We start from the raw sequence: 20,971 nt of genomic DNA, 5'->3' as shown, positions 1-20,971 counted from the left end.
TGACATTTCATTTCCCAACTAGGTAACATCATCAGTGTTACTAGGGAGCAGGGTTTGGAAAAGGATTATAATGAGGAGGAGGAGGAAGAGGAGGAGGAGGAAGACGACAATGGTGGGGGCCTTGGTGGTCTCTGAGCTTGTGGTTTTCTTGCAGATATTTCATTTCCCAACTAGGTAACATCATCAGTGTTATTAGGGTGTTGAGGGCAGTGGAGTGGAGAAGGAAAAGAGGAGGTGGAAGAGGAAGAGGAGGAAGAGGAAGAAGAAGAAGAAAAAGAAGAAGAAGACAATGGTGGGAGCCTTGGTAGTTTCTGAGCTTGTGCTTTTCTTGCAGATATTTCATTTCCTAACTAGGTAACATCATCAGTGTTATTAGGAAGTGGGGTTTGGAAAAGGATTATAATGAGGAAGAGGAGGAGGAAGACGACTGTGGGGTCCTAGGTGGTCTCTGTGCTTGGTGGTTTTACTTGCAGATGTTTTATTACCCCATTAGGTATCATCTGTGCTAGAAAGGTTGGGGGTAGTAGTAGTAGTAGTAGTAGTAGTAGTAGTAGTAGTAGTAGCAGCAGCAGCAGGAGGAGGAGGACGATGACGACTGTGGGATCCTTGGTGGCCTCTGAGCTTGGTGGTTTTCTTGCAAATGTTGTATTACCCTATTCAGTATTATATGTGCTAGAAAGTTTGAGGACGAGGGAGTAGTAGTAGTACTCCTACTAGAAGTAGTAGCAGCAGTAGTAGTAGTACTGTGCAGTCCTTGGTGCTCTCTGACCTTGGTTGTTTCCTTGCAGAGGTTTCATGACCTAACTAAATAAGATCATGAGTGCTAGGAGATGGGATTTGCCAAGAGGAGGAGGAGGAAGAGGAAGGAGGGCAATGACACTGGGGTCCTCAGTTTTCTCTGAGCTTGGTTGTTTTCTTGCTGACATTTTATTACCAAACTAGGTGACATCATCAGTGCTAGAAGGAGCGCTATATAAACAGAGAGCAAAACCCACTCTTTTCTAGCACCAGGAAGGTGTGAACCCACCCAGGGGGACAAAAATGGCTAAGGGGGAATGTGGGAATGTGTCAAATCAAACCTTTCTCCACCCCTGGTTGTGTCTCCAATGACGCAAAAGAGAAACTCTGTTAGATGCCACTCTTGAGTAGGTAGGTTTCCTGTCTGGTCCCTCATGACAAACAAACTTTTGCAATCAGTTATCTGTCTCGATTTTCAGCCCCACAGAAAAGTTGATTTTTGAAAGATGAAAAAAGTCCGACCCTCCTTTTAAAAAAAACAGAATAATTCCTTATTCTTTCTAGTTTGCGTCTTTCTCCCAACGTGGAACCTTCGAGCACCGTGGTCTCCTTGGAGTGGTACGATATCCAGCCAGCCATCGGCACCAAAGTTTCTGATTACGTCTTGCACCACAAAAAGGTCGATGAATACACAGACACCGACCTGTATACGGGTGAGTAGATGCTGGCGTCCCTTTATGGAAACACCTGAACTGGGAAACAGAGGTGGGTTTCAGCAGGTTCTGAGCAGTTCTGGAGAACCGGGAGTGGAAATTTTGAACAGTTCAGAGTACAGTGGTACCTCGTGATACGAACCCCTCATCCTACGAACTTTCTGAGATACAAACCCGGGGTTCAGAAATTTTTTGCCTCTTCTTCCGAATTTTTTCTGTCTTACGAACCTGCTGCCCAAGTGCCGAACCCGGAGGTTTGGCAAAAGTTTGGGTTCGGGTGGCCGCCGAGAAGCCCCGCCGCCCGGCTGTCGCCTTTTGAAACAGCCGGGGGGCTTCTCGGTGTTCTCCCGAACGCCAAAACCAGAAGTTCGGCAAAAGTTCGGGTTCGGCGTTCGGGTTCAGGAGGACGCTGAGAAGCCCCGCGGCCCGGCTGTCAGCTTTGCAAAAGAGCCGCGGAGCTGTTGGGCCAGTCGGGAGGCTCAAACGGAGGTGGGGAATCACAATAGGGAATTCCATGGGCGGAGCTTTGATGTCACAAAGACGTCCTTCCTGGCCGGCCGAAATGTGGTGAAATATCACCTCTGTCTGGCCCCGACTCCATCTATTGTCTGCCTCCTGAGTCCCAGCTGATTGGGAAGAAATGAGGATTTTGCAGTTACCTTCCCCTGGAGTGGGGAGGGAATGGGGATTTTGCGGTATCCTTCCCCTGCCACGCCCACCAAGCCATGCCACGCCCTCCATGCCACACCCACAGAACTGGTAGTAAAAAAAATTGAAATTAGATAACAACAAACGACTGAGTCACAACTAAATATTTTGTTGCTAAGCGAGACCATTGTTAAGCACATTCTGGAAGTCCAGAAAAAATATGTGGAGTTTGTGAAGAAAGGAACTGATTGTGCGGAGTTTAGTAGATAATTTGAAATATTTTATGAGACAAGACGGGGGAGAGAATGAGAGAGAGGGGGAAAGGGAGAGGGAGAGAGACAGAGAGAGGGAAGAAGAGGAGAGAGGGAAAGAGAGAGGAGGGAGAGAGGGGAAGGAGAGATTGAGAGGGAGAAAGGAAGGGAGGGGGGAGGAAGGGAGAGAGGAAGGGAGAGGGTAGAGAGAAGGACAGAATGAGAGGATGAAGGAGAAAGAGAGAGGGGTGGGAGGGGGAGAGGAGTGGAGAGAGGAAGAAAAGAGGGGGAAAGAGAGAAGGGATAGAGAGGGGAAGGAGAGATTGAGAGGGAGAGGGAGAAAGGAAGGGAGGGGGAGGAAGGGAGAGAGGAAGAGAGAGCATAGAGAGAAGAAGAGAATGAGAGGGGAAGGGAGAAAGAGAGAGGGGGTGGGAGGGGGAGAGGAGAGGAGAGAGGAAGGAGAGAGGAGGGAAAGAGAGAGGGGGTAGAGAGAGGAAGGAGAGAATTGAGAGGGGGAGGGAGAAAGGGATAGAGGGGGAGGGAGGGAGAGACAGAAGGAGGAAGAAGGGAGAGAGAAATAGAGGGAGAGAGAAAGGGGAAGGAGAGAGAGGGAGAGAGGGAGGGAAAGAGAAAGAGAGTGTAGAGAGGATAGGTAGAGTAATGGAGGTCTGTTTATAAGTTGCACGCAGCGGAGTTTCTTCCCTTCCTTGCCTCCAGAGGGCAGCATTTATCCATGTGACATTCATCTTGTCCCAAAGGGGTTCTTTTTGGAAAGTCAGAATAGAGTTTATTTTCATGCAGGATTTCTGCCAAAGGAGAACAGAAGCCAGGGCAGTTTCGGAATGTGTCATGTATTGTGCTTCACTCACTGTACAAACTCGTCTCTTGGAAAAGCTTTGCTCTTTGCTGTTTTCACAAAGGCCAAACAAATTGGGGAGATGTTTCTCCTGGACAGTGGCACCGAGAGACAAATTTGCAAGTTGCCCACGTGCCCTCGGATTGGTGCCTGCGAGTTTTGCTCCTTGCAGGAGACACCCTCCAAGGGACTGAATATTATGTATTCTGGCTGGGGAATTCTGGGAGTTGAAGTCCAGATATCTTCAAGTTGCCCAAGGTTGGGAAACACTGGGTTATAGGAAGTGGGCGCGGCTAGTCTAGTGAAAAGAAGGACTGTTAGAACAGTTAATCAGTGGAACAGCTTGCCACCAGAAGTTGTGAATTTCCCTATCTTTTGCTGAACATCCAAAATATACTATTTAATTCTATGTATATATGCCATGTTACACACAGGCACACAAAAATATACATTATCTACTATATAAATTATATGTGAACACACACACACACACACACACACACACATACACATAGACATCTCTTCTAAAATTAACGTATTTTCCGGAGTATAAGATGCCCCTTAGTTTTGGGGGAGGAAAATAGGGAAAAGAATCTGCTTATCAGATATTCATCTGGCTAGTGTCCTTAGTCTGGTCAGCTTCAGCACATTATTTTATCCCCTGATTAGGGCTTTAAAAAAACTTTATCCAGAGAGAGTAACAATAAAAGAGCTTGCAAGCCAGTAAGACCTGGAAACATCCTTAGCACCTGGAAAGAAACATTTAGAGCAAGTAGAGCAATGAAAAATAACCCTGTAAAGACTTAAGGTTTGGAAAACATTCTTTGCAAAGAGTAACAATAAAAAAGCTTGCAAGCCTCTAAGAGCTGAGAACATCGTTACCACCTGGTTAGGGCTGGAAAGAAACATTTGGAGCAAGTTAGACCAATGGGAAGAAAAATCTGCAAAGACTCAGGGCTTGGAAAACATTCTTTGCAGAGAGAAACAATGAAAGAGCCTGCAAGGTTCATTAGCAGCTAGTTAGGGCTGGGGAAAAAAAGCTACATTTAGAGTATAAGACACACCCAAATTATCAGCATCTTTTAGGGAGGAAAAAGATGCATCTTATACCCCGAAAAATACAGCATACACGTTCAACCTCATTTGCTGCGATAGGAAAAACCTACCCAGAGCCCAGAAGGGGGGAAAAGAAATAAAAATTCAATTTTTTTCTACCAGTTCTGCGTACCTGACCAAACTTTTTTCTACCGGTTCTACATACCTGGCCATACCTGTAGGAGCCCATCACTGCTTCAAAAATGCTGCACGTGAGCCAAAATGTTACATTATGGCAGGAATGGTCTTTGCTTTGAAAGTTGGAGATGTGTGGGTTGTTTTGTTTTAGAGGGGTGATGAACAAAGTGCCTTCGGGGCATCTGGAACTAATCTTACTCGGCTGGGAAAATGTTCTGTGTCACCCTTTCTGCCTTTCTGGTGCGAGAGTGAGGACCTCAGGAGGAGGAAGAGGGACAGAAAGAAACATGTGTTCCCCGTTTTAATGGGCAGGGATTAATAACAGCGCGTCACAAAATGGGAGATTTGTACCGCAAGGCAGCAGGTGGAGGAGAGGGAGGAGGCGTCCTTCTCAGGCACCCCGAAAGCCGCGTCTGGTAGGGGGGGAAATGGAATAGGTCAAGAAGAAAAGGGAGAAAAACCGGAGCGCTTTTGCGTGTGCTTGGAATAAATGCTCTTTCTTATTGTACGGGCAATGTTTAAAACCGGCCTCTGGTTTGAACCCTACGAGTGGGCAATAGAAGGGCAGGGGGAGGCTGTTTGGTCATTTCTTTCTCAAAACTGGAATTCTGATGTGTAGCCAAAGGACCACAAGGATATACATTTGTCAGACATTCTGGGTGAAATATGGTTCAGCATTTAAGTGTGTGTGTGTGATTGTGTATGTGTGTGTTTATATATATGTCCACCACCATCTCTCTCTCATCTGTCTATCATTCTCTCCCTCTCCCTCCCTCTCTCTCCTCTTTCTCTCTTCTCTATCTATCTATCTATCTATCTATCTATCTATCTATCTATCTATCTCTCTCTAATCTCTCTTCCTTCTCTTCCTCTTCTCTCTCTCCTCTTTCTCTCTCTCTCTCTCTCTCTCTCTCTCTATCTATCTATCTATCTATCTATCTATCTATCTATCTACATATTATATATATATATGTGTGTGTGTGTGTATGTGTGTGTGTGTGTGTGTGTTTTCATAGATTTGGTTTTGTAGATTATATATATATATAATCTCTCTCTCTCCCTCCCTCCCTCCTTCTCTCTTCATTTTATCCATGTGTATCATCAGTCACTTTTTTTTGGCCGTAACTTCGAATGGTCACTAAACAAATAGTTCTATGTCGAAGATTAAATCTCTTTTTAGCCTTGCGGTTCCACAATTTCCCCCTGCAGCCAAGAATTTTCTAACCTTGCCCCTGTAAAAATTTGCATCACTGTTCCAAGACTACGGTTTACCATCCACTATTTCTGGCCAGCCCTCACTATCTCCTTAAGAAGACTTACTTAAGAAGACATTTAAGATTATCCTAAATAGACCATTTGCTTCCTTGAATTATGAAGTTCCATCCATGGTCAAGAATCCTTATTACCTAGCTCGGGTCTCGAGATACCGTACAATTAAACCCAGGATTTAAAATGGAATAGAAATAACTCTTCTTTGAATCTTTCCCCGAGGATGTGCGCTTCCCCTTTTAAAATGCAAGACAACACTTCCACGTCAAGAAAGGAAGATGGTTAGAATTGTCCAGAGACCTGAGTTTGCAACATCCGATGAGTCTAACATGATAGGATGGACATCAATGTTCTCAGCTGCTAAAAATAGTCGTGCGGTACCAGGGAGATTTTGAAGGTCTCAAGGAAGAAAGGAGGCTTGTTAGCCTACCCCACAGCTACAATTTTTGTCCTTAGAAGAATAACAGAGTTGGAAGGGACATTGTAGCCCATTTAGTCCAAGCTCCCTGCTCAAGCAGGAGACCCTACAACATTTCTGACAGATGACAGTCTGTCTTGAAAGCTTCCAGTGATGAAGTTCCCACAACGTCTGAAGGCAACTTCTGTTCCATGGGTTGATTGTTCTCATTGTCAGAAAAAAAATATCCTTATTTCTAGGTTGAGTCTCTCCTCAATCAGTTTCCATCCATTGTTTATTTATTTATTATTTATTATTTGGATTTGTATGCCGCCCCTCTCCAAAGACTCGGGGCGGCTCACAACACGTGGAACAAATCATAAATAATCCGACTAAATTTAAAATATTTAAGATTTAAAAGAACCCCATATACTAACAGACACGCACACAAGCATACCATGCATAAATTAAACATGCCCAGGGGGAGATGTTTCAGTTCCCCCATGCCTGACGGCAAAGGTGGGTTTTAAGGAGTTTACGGAAGGCAGGGAGAGTAGGGGCAGTTCTAATCTCCGGGGGGAGCTGGTTCCAGAGGGCCGGTGCTGCCACAGAGAAGGCTCTTCCCCTGGGGCCCGCCAACCGACATTGTTTAGTTGACGGGACCCGGAGAAGGCCCACTCTGTGGGACCTAATCTGTCGCTGGGATTCGTGCGGCAGGAGGCGGTCTCGGAGATATTCTGGTCCAATGCCATGAAGGGCTTTAAAGGTCATAACCAACACTTTGAATTGTGACCGGAAACTGATCGGCAGCCAATGCAGACTGTGGAGTGATGGTGAAATATGGGCATACCTAGGTAAGCCCATGACTGCTCTCGCAGCTGCATTCTGCATGATCTGAAGTTTCCGAACACTTTTCAGAGGTAGCCCCATGTAGAGAGCATTACAGTAGTCGAACCTCGAGGTGATGAGGGCATGAGTGACTGTGAGCAATGAGTCCCGGTCCAGATAGGGCCGCAACTGGTGCACCAGGCGAACCTGGGCAAACACCCCCCCTTGTCTGCCCTTTGGGTGCTTTGGAGAATAGCTTGAACACCTCCTCTCTGTGACTGGAGGCTAAAACATATGAAGAATGGTTACAGGAACTGGGTATGTCTAGTTTAATGAAAAGAAAGACCTGGGGGACATGATAGCAGTGTTCTGATATCTCAGGGTTGCCCCAAAGAAGAAGGAGTCAAGCTATTCCCCAAAGCACCTAAGAGTAGAACAAGAAGCAATGGGTGGAAACTAAACAAGGAGAGAAGTAACTTAGAATTAAGGAGACATTTCCTGACAGTTAGAATGGTTGATCAGTGGAACAGCTTGCCTCCAGAAGTTGTGAATGCCCCAACACTGGAAGATTTTAAGCAGATGTTGGATAACCATCTGTCTGAAGTAATGTAGGGTTTCCTGCCTAAGCAGGGGGTTGGACTAGAAGACTTCCAAGGTCCCTTCCAACTGTTGTTGTTGTTGATGCTGTTGTTGTTTGTTGTGGTTAGCTCTGACCCAGCTCCTGCCCCAAGTACTGTGGATGTGGGGGAGACATCCACATGCTGCAGGCCTGTTTTGCCCCCCCCCCCGGTGGAATCTGATGATGAAGGCTCCTCTGACCAAGAAGACATGAGTGACAGGGAGGAGGAGAGTGGGGTAGACAGCTCAGTTGGAGATCGATTATCTAGCTCCTCCTTGGATTCAGAACAAGAGTTAATGATACAGCCACGCATGTGGAGAACGATGCATAGGCAACAACAACTGAGAGATTATTATCACAGAAAATGAGGCCACCTGTGGTTGGGTAGGGCTGTGGTCATTAGTGAGGGTGCTATAAATAGCAGCCTGTGGGTTTGGCCATTGTGGAGGATTATCTGATCGTTGTGTTTCATGACTGCTTTACTGACTTTGACCTTTTGTGTGCTGATTTTCCCCCCTTGGAAACTAAACCAGAGCAAAGTGTGTTTCACTTTGTGAAAGAAGAAGGACTGTGAATTGCCTCACAGCTGCAAGCTAAGTATCACAGAACTGATAAAGGACTTGTACAAATTGCCAGTTTGTTTGGAGACCAGTGCTCTTTGCTACACCAAAAGAGGGCTTGGTTTAAGTGAATTTTCATTATAAAGAACATTTTTTTGAATTTTCAAACGTGTGTGTGTCTGAAATTTGTACCTGTGAATTTTTGGGAGGAGTCTACCAGAGAGCCCGACAGAACATTGTTGTTGTTGTTGTTGTTGTTGTTGTTGTTGTTGTTGTTATTATTATTATTATTATTATTATTATCATTATTATTATCATTATTATCATTAGTAGTAGTAGTAGTAGTAGTAGTAGTAGTAGTAGTAGTAGTAGTACTGTAGTATAGAATGCTCGCATGTCTCCTCTGGTCTTTCTTTTCATTAAACTAGCTCTGCCCAGTTCCTGCAACCATTCTTCACATGTTTTAGCCTCCAGTCCCCTAATCATCTTGGTTGCTCTTCTCTGCATTCTTTCTAGAGTCTCCACATCTTTTTTTATAGTGTGGCGTTCTTGTTACGGTGAACTCAATAACCCCCATTAAAACGGCTTTTTGCCACCAGATCTCCTTGTCGTCCAATCAACACCTCTATTCTTGATGTCCCCAAAAACCTCAAGACTGTTCCTAAAACCAGCCACTCCGCTCTGCTGGATAAACTTTGGTCCCTTTATCCCCAAAAGGAAGAGTTTCCGAGCTGCCAAGGGAAAGCTGAAGTCATCCATTTAAGTGTTTCATTGCTTTTCTCCAAATTTTTAGAGAAAGATGGCCAACGAACGATAGGGCCGTGGTTTGACTAGCTTTGCTTCACATGAATGAAGCTCAACTCAAATTTGGCGGAAAATGAACACGAGTTACGAGGCTCTGTTTACTACGCTTTATGCCTTTGGGAGGGAAAGCCTCGTCCCTTTCAACTGGTCATAACACAATAGCAGAGCTGGAAGGGACCTCGAAGGTCTTCTAGCCCAACCCCCTGACGCATAAAGGGAACCCTTATACCTTTTTCTTCTTGCATGCCAAAAATGGGCATGCACATGTGCGCTATGTTAAGAGTTATGAAGGAGGAAGATAGTCCCACCAAAAAGCCACAGATCAAAAACTACACTGCTCAAAAAAATAAATAAAGGGAACACTTAAACAACACAATATAAATCAAACTTCTGTGAAACCAAACTGTCCACTTAGGAAGCAACACTGATGGACAATCCATTTCACCTGCTGTTGTGCACTTTCAACTTTGTACAGAACAAAGTATTCAATGAGAATATTTCATTCATTCAGATCTAGGATGTGCTATTTGAGTGTTCCCTTTATTTTTTTGAGCAATATATGTAACTTTCTTCAAAGAAAGAAAACACTGCAGCAGGCTTTCTTGTTATATATATATGACGGTCTTGGTATATTCGGGTTTCTTCCCGTGTAGGATTTGGAAATTTCTGGCGACGTTTCGACGAGGTCCCACTCGTCATCTTCAGGCTGGTGTTTCAAACGTATCCCAGCCATAGAAATTAAAATCAGACTCAGAACACACATTGCAAAACAATCAAGTAGCCTACAAGCTCCAACTACTCAGGATATCACGCCTAATCTACAACCATTAACTAATCAGCATACTTCAGCTACATCAACAACCCCAGGTGTTACCCCACTGACTCACCAGGAAGTTTCTACACAGCAGGCAATTGCTGAGCCATCAAACCACACCCAGTCACCAGTATTTATAGAAGGAAGGCAGCTCAGGTCTCGCTGTGTTCGCCCTAGAACAAGGACAGAAACACCAGCCTGAAGATGACGAGTGGGACCTCGTCGAAACGTCGCCAGAAATTTCCAAATCCTACACGGGAAGAAACCCGAATATACCAAGACCATCATATATATATATATATACTTTACTGTTCTTCTTAGCAAAAAGTGTCTCTTCAAATAAACTGTCACTTTTACTCTATTTCACAAACTCTTTAACTATTAACCAATATAACAAACCACCCACAATACTATCATACAACTACCACGAAACTACTACAACTATTACAACTACCACGCCCATGCAAGAGTGTTTCTTTTTCTTTATATAGTTCCCGACCAATCAGGTTGCAACACAATTAGTAAACCTATGATTACACACTAATGATTGCTTACATCAGCCGTTACCATGGTTACAGACCATTTTCCTGCATGGTAATATTATCTCAGGATGTACTGTTAGCATATCATGGAAAAGGGGGATTGGATGTTTCTCCTTCACTTCTTTTCTTTCTTCTCTCCCCCTTTCTTTTATTTTTGTTTTGCGTTTTCTTTTTCTTTTTTCTTGTCTTTGTAATTTTATTTGATTTTATCCCCTTTTTTGTCTGGTTTTTTTTATATGCAAATAACTAATAAAGATATTTAAAATAAAAAAAACACCAAACCCCCACCACTTTATTTTATTTAGTTATTTATTTTTATTTTATTTATTTTTATTTTATTTATTCATTTGTCGAATACACAAATACATAGGGAGAAAATAGACATGTGGTAATATATATAAGGGTAAAGTGAACTTAGAGGAAAGGATATATGAAAGAAAGAAAGTATATATGATAAGTGAGAGAAAGGAAAGACAATTGGACAGGGGACGAAAGGCACATCAGTGCACTTATGTATGCCCCTTACTGGCCTCTTAGGAACCTGGAGAGGTCAATCGTGGAGAGTCTAAGGGAGAAATGTTGGGGGTTAGGGGTTGACAGAATTGAGTCCAGTAATGAGTTCCACGCTTCGATAACTCGATTGTTGAAATCATATTTTTTACAGTCAAGTTTGGAGCGGTTCGTATTAAGTTTGAATCTGTTGCATGCTCTTGTGTTATTGCGGTTGAAGTTGAAGTAGTCATTGACTGGTAGGACGTTGCAGCATATGATCTTTGATTTCTCCAAGGGACTCCTGTAAAGGAGAAGCAAAAATATTTAGGTGTCAAGGGACAGTTTCTTTTTAAGGGGGAAAAAAATATTTGGAGGTTTTGGCTTATCAAGGAGGCAGGTGAGGGGGAAACTGATCTTCTTCCCCAAATTAAATCCGAGGATTGAAGAAAGGAGAAGGAGCTCCTTTTGGCACAGAGCAGACAATTCCCACCATTGGACGTGCCGGGGATCCCCAATTTAGATTGTTTGAAAAGAAGATTTAAAGGGGGAAAAATAAACCCACAGGAAGGTGGTATCTAATTTTGGCAGCTGTTTATTTCCCCCTGCATCCTTACAGACTCCAGCTGTTGTAGAGCAACCAAGAGGCCAATACTCCTATTCCGTGGCTATATTTGCTTGGTGCTGAGGATGGGGGGCAAAGGAATGGCTTTGGGGCGATCCAGTCATTTTCTTTTTTTAAAAAAAAATGTGTGTGGGGAGGGGCTTCTCACAGTTTAATTAGGGTTGAATTGTATTCTAGCTCAATACTTCGATTGAGTCACCAGGCATATCAATGTGTAGAGGAAGAGCAGACAAAGGAGGCCCTTTGATAAAACCTGTTCCTAAACGACCACCAGTATCCTCTCCTTCCTCCTTTTTCTCCTTCTCTTTCTCCCTCTCCTTCCTATCTTTCTTCTCCTCCTTCTTCTCATCTATCTCCTCCTCTCTTTCCCCCTCCTCCGTTTTCCCTTTCTCCTGCTTCTCATCTGTCTTTTCCTCTTTCTCTTTCTCCTCTCACCTGTTTCCTTCTCCTCCTCCTCCCTTTCCTTCTCCTCTTCTTTTTCTTCTTCTTTCTCCTCCTCTTTCTCCCACTCTTTCTCCTTCTCATCGATCGCCTTCCCCCTTTCCTCCTTCTTTCTCTTTCTCTTGCTTCTCTTCTGTCTTCTCTTTCTCCTTCTTTTCTCATTTGTTTCCTTCTTCTCCTTCTCCTCCTCCACTTTCTCCTCCTCTTTCTCCTTCTCATTGACCTCCTCCTTCTCCCTTTCTTCCTCCACCTTTTCCTCTTTCTCTTGCTTCTCATCCGTCTTCTCCTCTTTCTCCTTCTCTTCTCATTTGTTTTCTCCTTCTCTTCTCATTTGTTTACTCCTTCTCCTCCCTTTCCTCCTCTTCTTTTTCCTCCTCTTTTCTCCTTTCCATCAATCTCCTCCTCTTCTTCCTTCTCCTCTTACTCCTTCTTATCTTTCTCCTTCTCCTTGATCTCCTCATACTCTTCATCTTCCTCCTCCTTGTCTTTCTCCTTCTCCCTTTCCTTCTCCTCAATATCCCCCTCCCAGTTCCAGTACATAAAAGTGGAGCTTTCAAGACATTTTTCCAAGCCGTTGACAGGCTCCAATCCAGGCAGGATTCCCATTCTTTGGAAACTAAGCTCTGCAGACCAGAAAGCCTATGGATGAACAAGCCCAGGCTTGTTTCGTTCCTTTTTTGCTGCTCCTGCTCAGATATTTTGGCCAGATGCTTACAGATTCCATCGGAAAGTTTGAAAACTTTGTGCTGCAGTCTCTGGAGGGGTTAAATAAACGAAGGCCGGCGACATAAGACTGGTCACTTTTGATACTCAAAACATATTATGCAACTGTCCTCCAGTTTCCCAAAGAGTTTGCTGTCTCTGAAAATAAGCTTCTGTTTTCCACCTCATTTTAGATTTGGTCGCTTCACTTGGAAGGAATTTATGTTTAGGGTGAGACTAGCGCTTTCTTTCTTTCTTTCTTTCTTTCTTTCTTTCTTTCTTTCTTTCTTTCTTTCTTTCTTTCTTTCTTTCTTTCTTTCTTGCCTGCCTGCCTGCCTGCCTTTCTTTGCCCCTACCTCCTTCCTTCCTTCCTTCCTTCCTTCTTTTTCTTTTCTTCCTCCCTCTCTCCTCTCTCCTCCTTCCTTTCTTCCTTCATTTTTCCTTCCTTCTATTCTTTCCTTCCTGCCTTCCTTCCTTTTCCCTCTCCATTCCTTCCTTCCTTTGTTCCTTCTTTCCTTTGTTCCTTCCTTCTTTCTTTCTTTCTTTCTTTCTTTCTTTATCTTTCTTTTCTTCCTCTGTTCCTCTCTCCTCCCTCCTTCTCTCCTTCCTTCCTTCTTCCCTCTTCCTTCCTTCCGTTCTTCCATTCTTTCTTTCCTCCATTCTTTCTTCATTCCTTTCTTTCTTCTTTCTTTCCCCTAACTCTCTCTTATTGCCCAAATCATGTACTCACAAATACACGCCAAAAAAGCTCAATAAACCTGCTCGTTAAAATAAATAAAACAGATGCATAAATTACATAGGTATTGACTGCGTTATAAAAGGAGGCCAATAAGTGCTCAGATTGAATTTGCAAAACATTAAAACAAAATGACCTACGTGCTTCTTCATTAATTCACAAGTCAATAGCAAGACAATAGCCTTTGTTTCAGGGCGTAATAATTTCAGAAAATGAGATTTATTGAAGGCCATAAATCTTTTCGGAGTCTAGAAGCCATCCATTCTGTTGAAGCCTAAATATAGTTTGGAAAGAAAAGCTACTTTTCCAGTTAGGATTCAATGAAAACAAAGTTGTTACTTTTTCCCCTCCCATTGACGTTCATGGCCCATCCATCTCTTCCTTTTCCTCCCACCTTCTGTCCTCCACCATTCAGTTAGAATAAGCTTCTCAAATATGAAGCAAAACGTCTTCAAGGGGGGGTAAAGCCAAGTCCAATTTCTTTCTTTCTTTCCTTCCTTCCTTCCTTTTTCCTTCCTTCTTTCTTTCTTTCTTTCCTTCCTTCCTTCCTTCTTTCATTCTTTCTTTCTTTCCTTCCTTCCTTCCCTTCTTCTTTTTTCTTTCTTTCTTTCTTTCTTTCTTTCTTTCCTTCCTTCCTTCCTTCCTTCCTTACTTCTTCCTTCATTCTTATTCATTCATTCATTCATTCATTCATTCAGGGTGCCTTACAACAGTAAAATAATAAAACAATATAAATAAGTTAATTTACAGCCTTAATAATAATATAAAACCCTTAAATCTTGTCGAGATACTCATACCCTATCTTACATTCCAATCACATCTTTTGAAAAAAGCGCCTTTACAGCATCCTTTTTCTTAACAAGTATCTAACAGGTTAAAAGGGTTTGAAGGGGGCTTGTAGGTCATCTAGTCCAACCCCCCACCCAAGCAGGAGACCCTACACCATTTCTGACAGGTGGACAGTCTAGTCTCTTCTTCAAAGCCTCCAGTGATGAAGCTCCCACAACTTCCGAAGGCAACTTCGGTTGCATGGGTTGATTATTCTTTATTGAGCCTTCTCTGTGGCGGCCCCGGCCTTCTGGAACCAACTCCCCCCAGAGATTAGAATTGCCCCCACCCTCCTTGCCTTTCGAAAGCTACTTAAAACCCACCTCTGCCGCCAGGCATGGGGGAATTGAGATGCTCTTTCCCCCTAGGCCTTTACAATTTTATGCATGATATGTCTGTATGTATGATTGGTTTTTATATAATGGGTTTTTAACTGTTTTTAGTATTGGATTTTGTTATATACTGTTTTATTGCTGTTGTTAGCCGCCCCGAGTCTGTAGAGAGGGGCGGCATACAAATTCAATAAATAAAATAAATAAATAAATATTCTCACTGTCTTAGGAATTCTTAGGAATTGTCTTCTGCTAGGAAAACAAATGAATCCCAGCTGTTGGGATTGCCTTTTTTCCTGATTTGAACCCAGCGCTTTCCTTTCTCGGAAAGCCCGGCGAGACTTTTGAGTCTCACCAAAATCCTAACGGTTGTTTCTGAGACCGCAAGACTTTGGAAAGAGTGTAAGGGAGTGTAAAAGGCAGAGGGGGAAAAAGGGGGTTTGGATGGCTTGCTAAATGAACTTTGCTTTCTTCTTTCCTCCTTTATCTTCATTTGCCTGAGTGCTTGTCTCCTGTAAAAAGGAGAGCCAGGGAATTGACGGTTAGCAGAATTGGCCCAGGATGGGAGAGAACCAAGGACAACAGCTACTTTTTAAAATCCCTTTTTAATCGAAGCAGGGTCAATGTGGACCGGCCAAATTCTTTGGGTGGCCCCAGAATGAGGTGAGATTAAGTCAGGATGAAGAAATGCAGGGGAGGGAAGTCCAGATGTTTAAAGTGCTAAAACAGCTTTCCTGTGAGTGAATTTGCATTATTTTTTAATTTTTTTACATAAAAGGAAACTTAGAAGGCGCAAGAAGAAAGATGTTTAAGAGAGGATGCCCTAGAGCAGGAATCTCCAACCTTGGCAACTTTAAGATCTTCAGCTCGGCTGAGGAATTCTGGGAGTTGAAGTCCTCAAGTCTTAAAGTTGCCATGGTTGTAGACCCTTGCTCTGGAGATATGTACTGTATGGGGATAACTGACTTGGGGAAATGCCTTTGTTCTAGCTTGCAATTCTGTCCCGTAGCTCCTTCCTTTAGCCAGAGGAAAAAAAAATATATATCCTGCAATCTGCAACTCTTACACTGCAAAAATATATGGACTACTCCATATATGGACTATTGCATGTAAATTAATACATGCAATCTACATAGACTTTTGTAAAGCCTTTGATTCAGTAGTTCATGATAAATTTGTTCTAAATAAAATGATATTAAATATAGAACGACTCTGAGAGCAAAAGAAAAGGCCTTACAGAAGAAATATTGAAATAGTGACTTTTACAGCCAACAAGAGAGAAAAAAATGGTGGAAGGAAGGAGAATAAAAGAAGAAAGGAGAGGAAAAGGAGGGAGGGAGGAAGAAACGGAGGGAGGAAGCAAGGAAGAAAAGGAATGGGAGGGAGGGGGAGGGAGGGAAGCGGAAATGAAGGAGGCAAAGAAACAAAAGGGCAGTAAAGGGGAGAAGGAAGGAGAGGTAAAGAAGGAAGTAGAGTAAAGAGGGGAAGGAAGGAGAGGAAAGGAAAGGAAGAAGGAAAGGAAGGAAGGAAGGAAGGAGGGAGAGGAAAGGGAAGGAGCAAGGAATAAAGGAAGGAAAGGAAATGGAGGAAGGAAGGAGGGGAAAGGCAGGAAGGAAAAATAGTTAGAAAGGAAAGAAAAGATAGGAGAGAAGTGGCGATGAATATTATGTTTGCAAATCAAATTTTCAGGGAGAGGACAAGAGAGAAGATATCGCTGCTATCATTGCCAGCAAAGAAAAGTACAATGTTGGCTTAGTTGGCCTTGCCAGCTGTTTTTTCCAGATGTCCCAAGTGCTTTACCAAGAGTAATTTTCTTGAAAGCCCATGGGACCTGAAACTCCTCCAGTGAATACCTACCAAGAAGGAGCAATCGGTCCATTCCTTTGCATCCCTAAAGTTTCTATAGTCCAGAAAAGCTGGGAGGGAGCTTCCAGTCCATCCTGGTGAAATCTGCCACTCAGCCGTCAGAGGGGGCTCCCACACCGTCCCAATTCGAACCAGGCAGGCGGGGCCGAAGGCTGCCAGTTGACCTTTCTCCAAGAGTTCACGGGTTTCCTGAATCAAGGCTCCCCCTCCCCATCAGAGCTAGGGGGCACCAAACGGGGAGGCAGGCAGCCTGCAGCCCAGGACACAGGAGGTCCTGCCTCTGAACAAATCAAGGAGAGAAAAATAAAGAGGAAAGGGATAGCCCTTCCTTCAGCTTTAAAGCTGTAAGGCTGCGGTGGTGCTCACCACTGATGATTAGGGGATTAGAGGCTCAAACATGCAATGAACAGTTGCAGGAACGGGGCATGGCTAGTTTAGTGAAGAAAAAAGACCAGGGGAGACAGGATAGCAGCAACCTGGAAGATTTAGGGGAGTGGAGGCTAAAACATATGATGAACAGTTGCAGGAACAGGGCATGGATAGTCTACTGGTTGATGCATGGAAGTCACTACCAGACTCTGTAGTATCATCACAAAACCCCCAAAACTTTACCCCTAGATTATCCACTGTTGACCTCTCCCGATTCCTAAGAGGTTAGTAAGGGACGTGCATAAGTACACCAGCGTACCTTCTGTCCCCTGTCCTAATGTTTATCTCTTACTACGTGCGGGAGCTTCATCCCTGGAGGCTTTCAAGAAAAGACTGGACCATCATCTGTCAGAAATGGCGTAGGGTCTACTGTCTGGGCGAGGGGCTGGACTAGATAACCTCCAAGATCCCTTCCAACTCTGTTATTCTCTATTCAATGGAACAGTAGTTGTCTCTGGGAGTTGTGGCAGCTTCATCCCTGGAGGCTTTCAAGAAGAGATTGGGCTAACATCTGTCAAAAATTGTGTAGGAAAGTTGAATCTCCTATGATCTCCCCCCAGGAGAAAAAAAAACACTGGTGAGACGAAAAACAGGATTCTGAACCAAGGTGCCTTCTGAAGATCCATTCATCCACGGGTGAGACCACATTTGGAATACTGTGTTCAGTTCTGGAGACCTCACCTACAAAAAGATATTGACAAAATTGAACGGGTCCAAAGACGGGCTACAAGAATGGTGGAAGGTCTTAAGCATAAAACTTATCAGGAAAGACTTCATGAACTCAATCTGTAAAGTCTGGAGGACAGAAGGGAAAGGGGGGACATGACCGAAACATTTAAATATGTTTAAGGGTTAAATAAGGTCCAGGAGGGAAGTGTTTTTAATAGGAAAGTGAACACAAGAACAAGGGGGCACAATCTGAGGTTAGTTGTGGGAAAGATCAGAAGCCACGTGAGAAAATATTATTTGGCTGAAAGAGTAGTAGATCCTTGGAACAAACTTCCAGCAGACGTGGTAGATAAATCCACAGTAACTGAATCTAAACATGCCTTGGATAAACATATATCCATTGTAAGATAAAATACAGGAAATAGCATAAGGGCAGACTAGATGGATCATGAGGTCTTTTTCTGCCGTCAGTCTTCTATGTTTCTATGTTCTTTTCTATGCTTTCAGAATTGGGAACATGTGCATGCTATTTTCCCGTTCTCTGGCCTCCCGTCCTGCTCCTCAGCTGGCATTCCCTCCTTCCTCATTTCCCATGCAACAAGCTGTTGACCCTGTGTAATATAGCTGTGCCATTTCTCCTTGGCTGAGGAAGAGAGGAGGCCCCGTTTGGGTCTCTCCGTTTGTTCTCCTTGCAGCCTCTTTCCCATACGTTTCTCCCTGGGTCTGTGGGCTCGGCAAGCCAGCCGTGAACGGAGCGGTTTTGAATCCTGGGTTTTAATCACTTTGCCACCACAGAACAGAACAGTAGAATGATAATAGAATAGAATAATAGAAGAGAAGAGGATAAAGAATTAGAATAAAACAATAGAATAGAATTAGAATACAGAATGCCATTGAATACAATATAACAAATACAGAACGGAATAGGAAAATAGAATAGAATAGAGAATAGAGAATGCAGAATACAGAATATAGAATAAGAGAATAGAATAATAGAATAGAATAGAATAGAATAGAATAGTAGAGAATACAGAATAAGAATAGAATAGAGTAGAGAATAATAGAATAGAACAGATGAATAGAGTAGAGTAGAATAGAATAGAACAAGTTATTGAAATGGATGTTCAAGTGCTGCCTCTATGTTGGTTGAGGCAGGCAGGGTTCCCTTGGGTCCCATTTGTTGGAGGTCAAGGGAAAGGTAGGGTCTTGCCTTCACTTTCTGCTCAAGATCCCCATGGACAATTGGTGGGCCACTGTGTGACATAGAATGCTGGACTCGATGGGCTTTGACCTGATTCAGCAGGACTCTTCTTATGTTCTTATGGAATGGAATAGAATAGAATAGAATAGAATAATAGAGTAGAACAGAATAGAATAGAATAATAGAGTAGAATAGAATAGAATAGAATAGCAGAGAATACAGAATAAGAATAGAATAGAGAATAATAGAATAGAACAGATGAATAGAGTAGAGTAGAATAGAATAGAATAGAACAAGTTATTGAAATGGATGTTCAAGTGCTGCCTCTATGTTGGTTGAGGCAGGCAGGGTTCCCTTGGGTCCCATTTGTTGGGGGTCAAGGGAAAGGTAGGGTCTTGCCTTCACTTTCTGCTCAAGATCCCCATGGACAATTGGTGGGCCACTGTGTGACATAGAATGCTGGACTCGATGGGCTTTGACCTGATTCAGCAGGGCTCTTCTTATGTTCTTATGGAATGGAATGGAATAGAATAGAATAAAATAGAATAGCACTTAGTCTTAAAATACTACTTCACTGTGCTTTACAGCCCTCTCTAAGTGGTTTACAGTCTATTGTCCCCAACAATTTGGGTCTTCATTTTACTGACCTCGGAAGGATGGAAGGATCAGTTTACTTTTTGTCAGTCAGGATCAAACTCCTGGCAGTGGGCAGAGTAAACCTGCAGTACTGCCTTCCAACCACTGTGCCACCGTGACTCTTATTGGACTAAATCTTACTAGATTGCATGATGTCTGTTTGGATTTGAGTTGGTCGCCTTTGGTAGTCTTGGTCAGAGAATGCTTATGTATCAGAGAAGATGAAGTGGCTGCTATTTATCCCTCAAATGCCAACACACAACCTCATGGTCTAGGTTGCTCTCTCATTTTGCTTTCCCCTTCTTCTGGATGGTGTTTCATGCATCCTCCCAAATTCCAGCCTTCACGAAACAGCTAGTTTGGTGTAGTGGTAAAAGTACCAGGCTAGATACCAAGAGAACATAAGTTCTAGTTTGCCACTAAGTCAGCAGGGTGATTCTTGGGCTACTCTGTCTTTCTCAGCCCGAGGAAGCGGACAGTGACTAACCTTTTTCTGAAAAGTTTGCAGGAAAACTGCAGGGACTTATCCAAGACATCTCCCGGAATCCACCACGCTACAAAACAAAAGACTAAATACTCATATATCGCAGCGTGTCTAGACCAGACAGACAGGCAATTAAAGCAAGCAGACAAACAATTCCATGTGATGATAATTTATCATTATTATTATTATTTTAGGATGTCTGGAGTGTCACGAAATGTTTTGACATTCTGGCAACCCTGCAGACAATAAAACGGCAATGAGAGAGGTTGCGCTGTTGGGGAAAGAAATAGTGGGATGAATTATTTTGGTTTCCTTGAAAACTGGGCACTTAATCTCATGTTAGCAACCCAGGTAAAGAGCTGCTGAAAGTACCATTTGCTGGCTTCATGGGAAGCCAGTGGAGAAGTCCTAAAAGATTGGCGCTATTCCAACGAAGGGCCAACGTTGAGTCCAGAATCTTCCTCCCTCCCTTGTCAAGATGTTGTGATCTCTCCAGAATCACCAAGTGGCTGGAGAAGAGAAGATTAGATTAGTGGTTAATTGATGGCCCACATAAGGGCTGAGATTGACCTCAGGAGCTGGCCCCTTACATTTCCTAAGATGGCCCTGTGGACTATATCCAGCCACCCCGTGGGCCGGATTCGACCCATGGAAAAGGCACAAAAAAGGGCCACAAGAATGATCAAGGAAATGGAGCCTCCTCCCTTATGAGACCAGGTTGCAACGCCTTGGTCTCTTCAGCCTTGAAAGACGGCGTTGAAGAGGCGACTTGATCAAGGTGTATAAAATGATGCGTGGGATAGAAAAAGTGGATAGAGAAAAAATATTTTCTCTACCACACAATACTAGGACAAGGGAGCACTCCCGAAAGCTCACAGGTAAGAAAGTGAGGACAAATAAAGGGAAATATTTCTTCACACAGAGGGTCATTGGTTTATGGGATTCACTTCCAGAAGAGGTCGTGACAGCTTGATGGCTTCAAGGCAGGATTAGACAGATTCATGGAGGCCAAGTGTATCAGTGGTTATTGAAACGGATGTCCAAGTGTCGCCTCTGTGTTGGATGAGACAGGCAGGATTCCCTTGGGTACCATATGTTGGGGGTCAAGGGCAAAGGAGGATTTTGCCTTCTCTTTCTGCTCAAGATCCCCATGGACAATTGGTGGGCCACTGTGGGGTACAGAATGCTGGACTCGATGGGCTTTGGCCCGATTCAGCATGGCTCTTCTTAGGTTCTTATGAGTTCGACAGTCCTGGACAAC

The 20,971-nt window shown here is 43.5% G+C and overlaps 1 protein-coding gene across 1 annotated transcript in view; it reads left to right on the top strand.

Annotated features, from left to right (window-relative positions):
• ASTN2 (astrotactin 2) overlaps positions 1–20,971 on the top strand; it is a 397,091-nt gene that overhangs the window by 323,704 nt on the left and 52,416 nt on the right. Inside the window, 1 exon segment of the mRNA XM_070759605.1 lies at positions 1,303–1,451. Coding sequence (XP_070615706.1) covers positions 1,303–1,451 — 149 coding nt within the window.

This window comes from Erythrolamprus reginae, chromosome 8 (genome assembly GCF_031021105.1).
Source record: "Erythrolamprus reginae isolate rEryReg1 chromosome 8, rEryReg1.hap1, whole genome shotgun sequence".
Classification (NCBI taxonomy): domain Eukaryota; kingdom Metazoa; phylum Chordata; class Lepidosauria; order Squamata; family Dipsadidae; genus Erythrolamprus; species Erythrolamprus reginae.
This window is presented reverse-complemented; position numbering and strand designations above follow the sequence as displayed.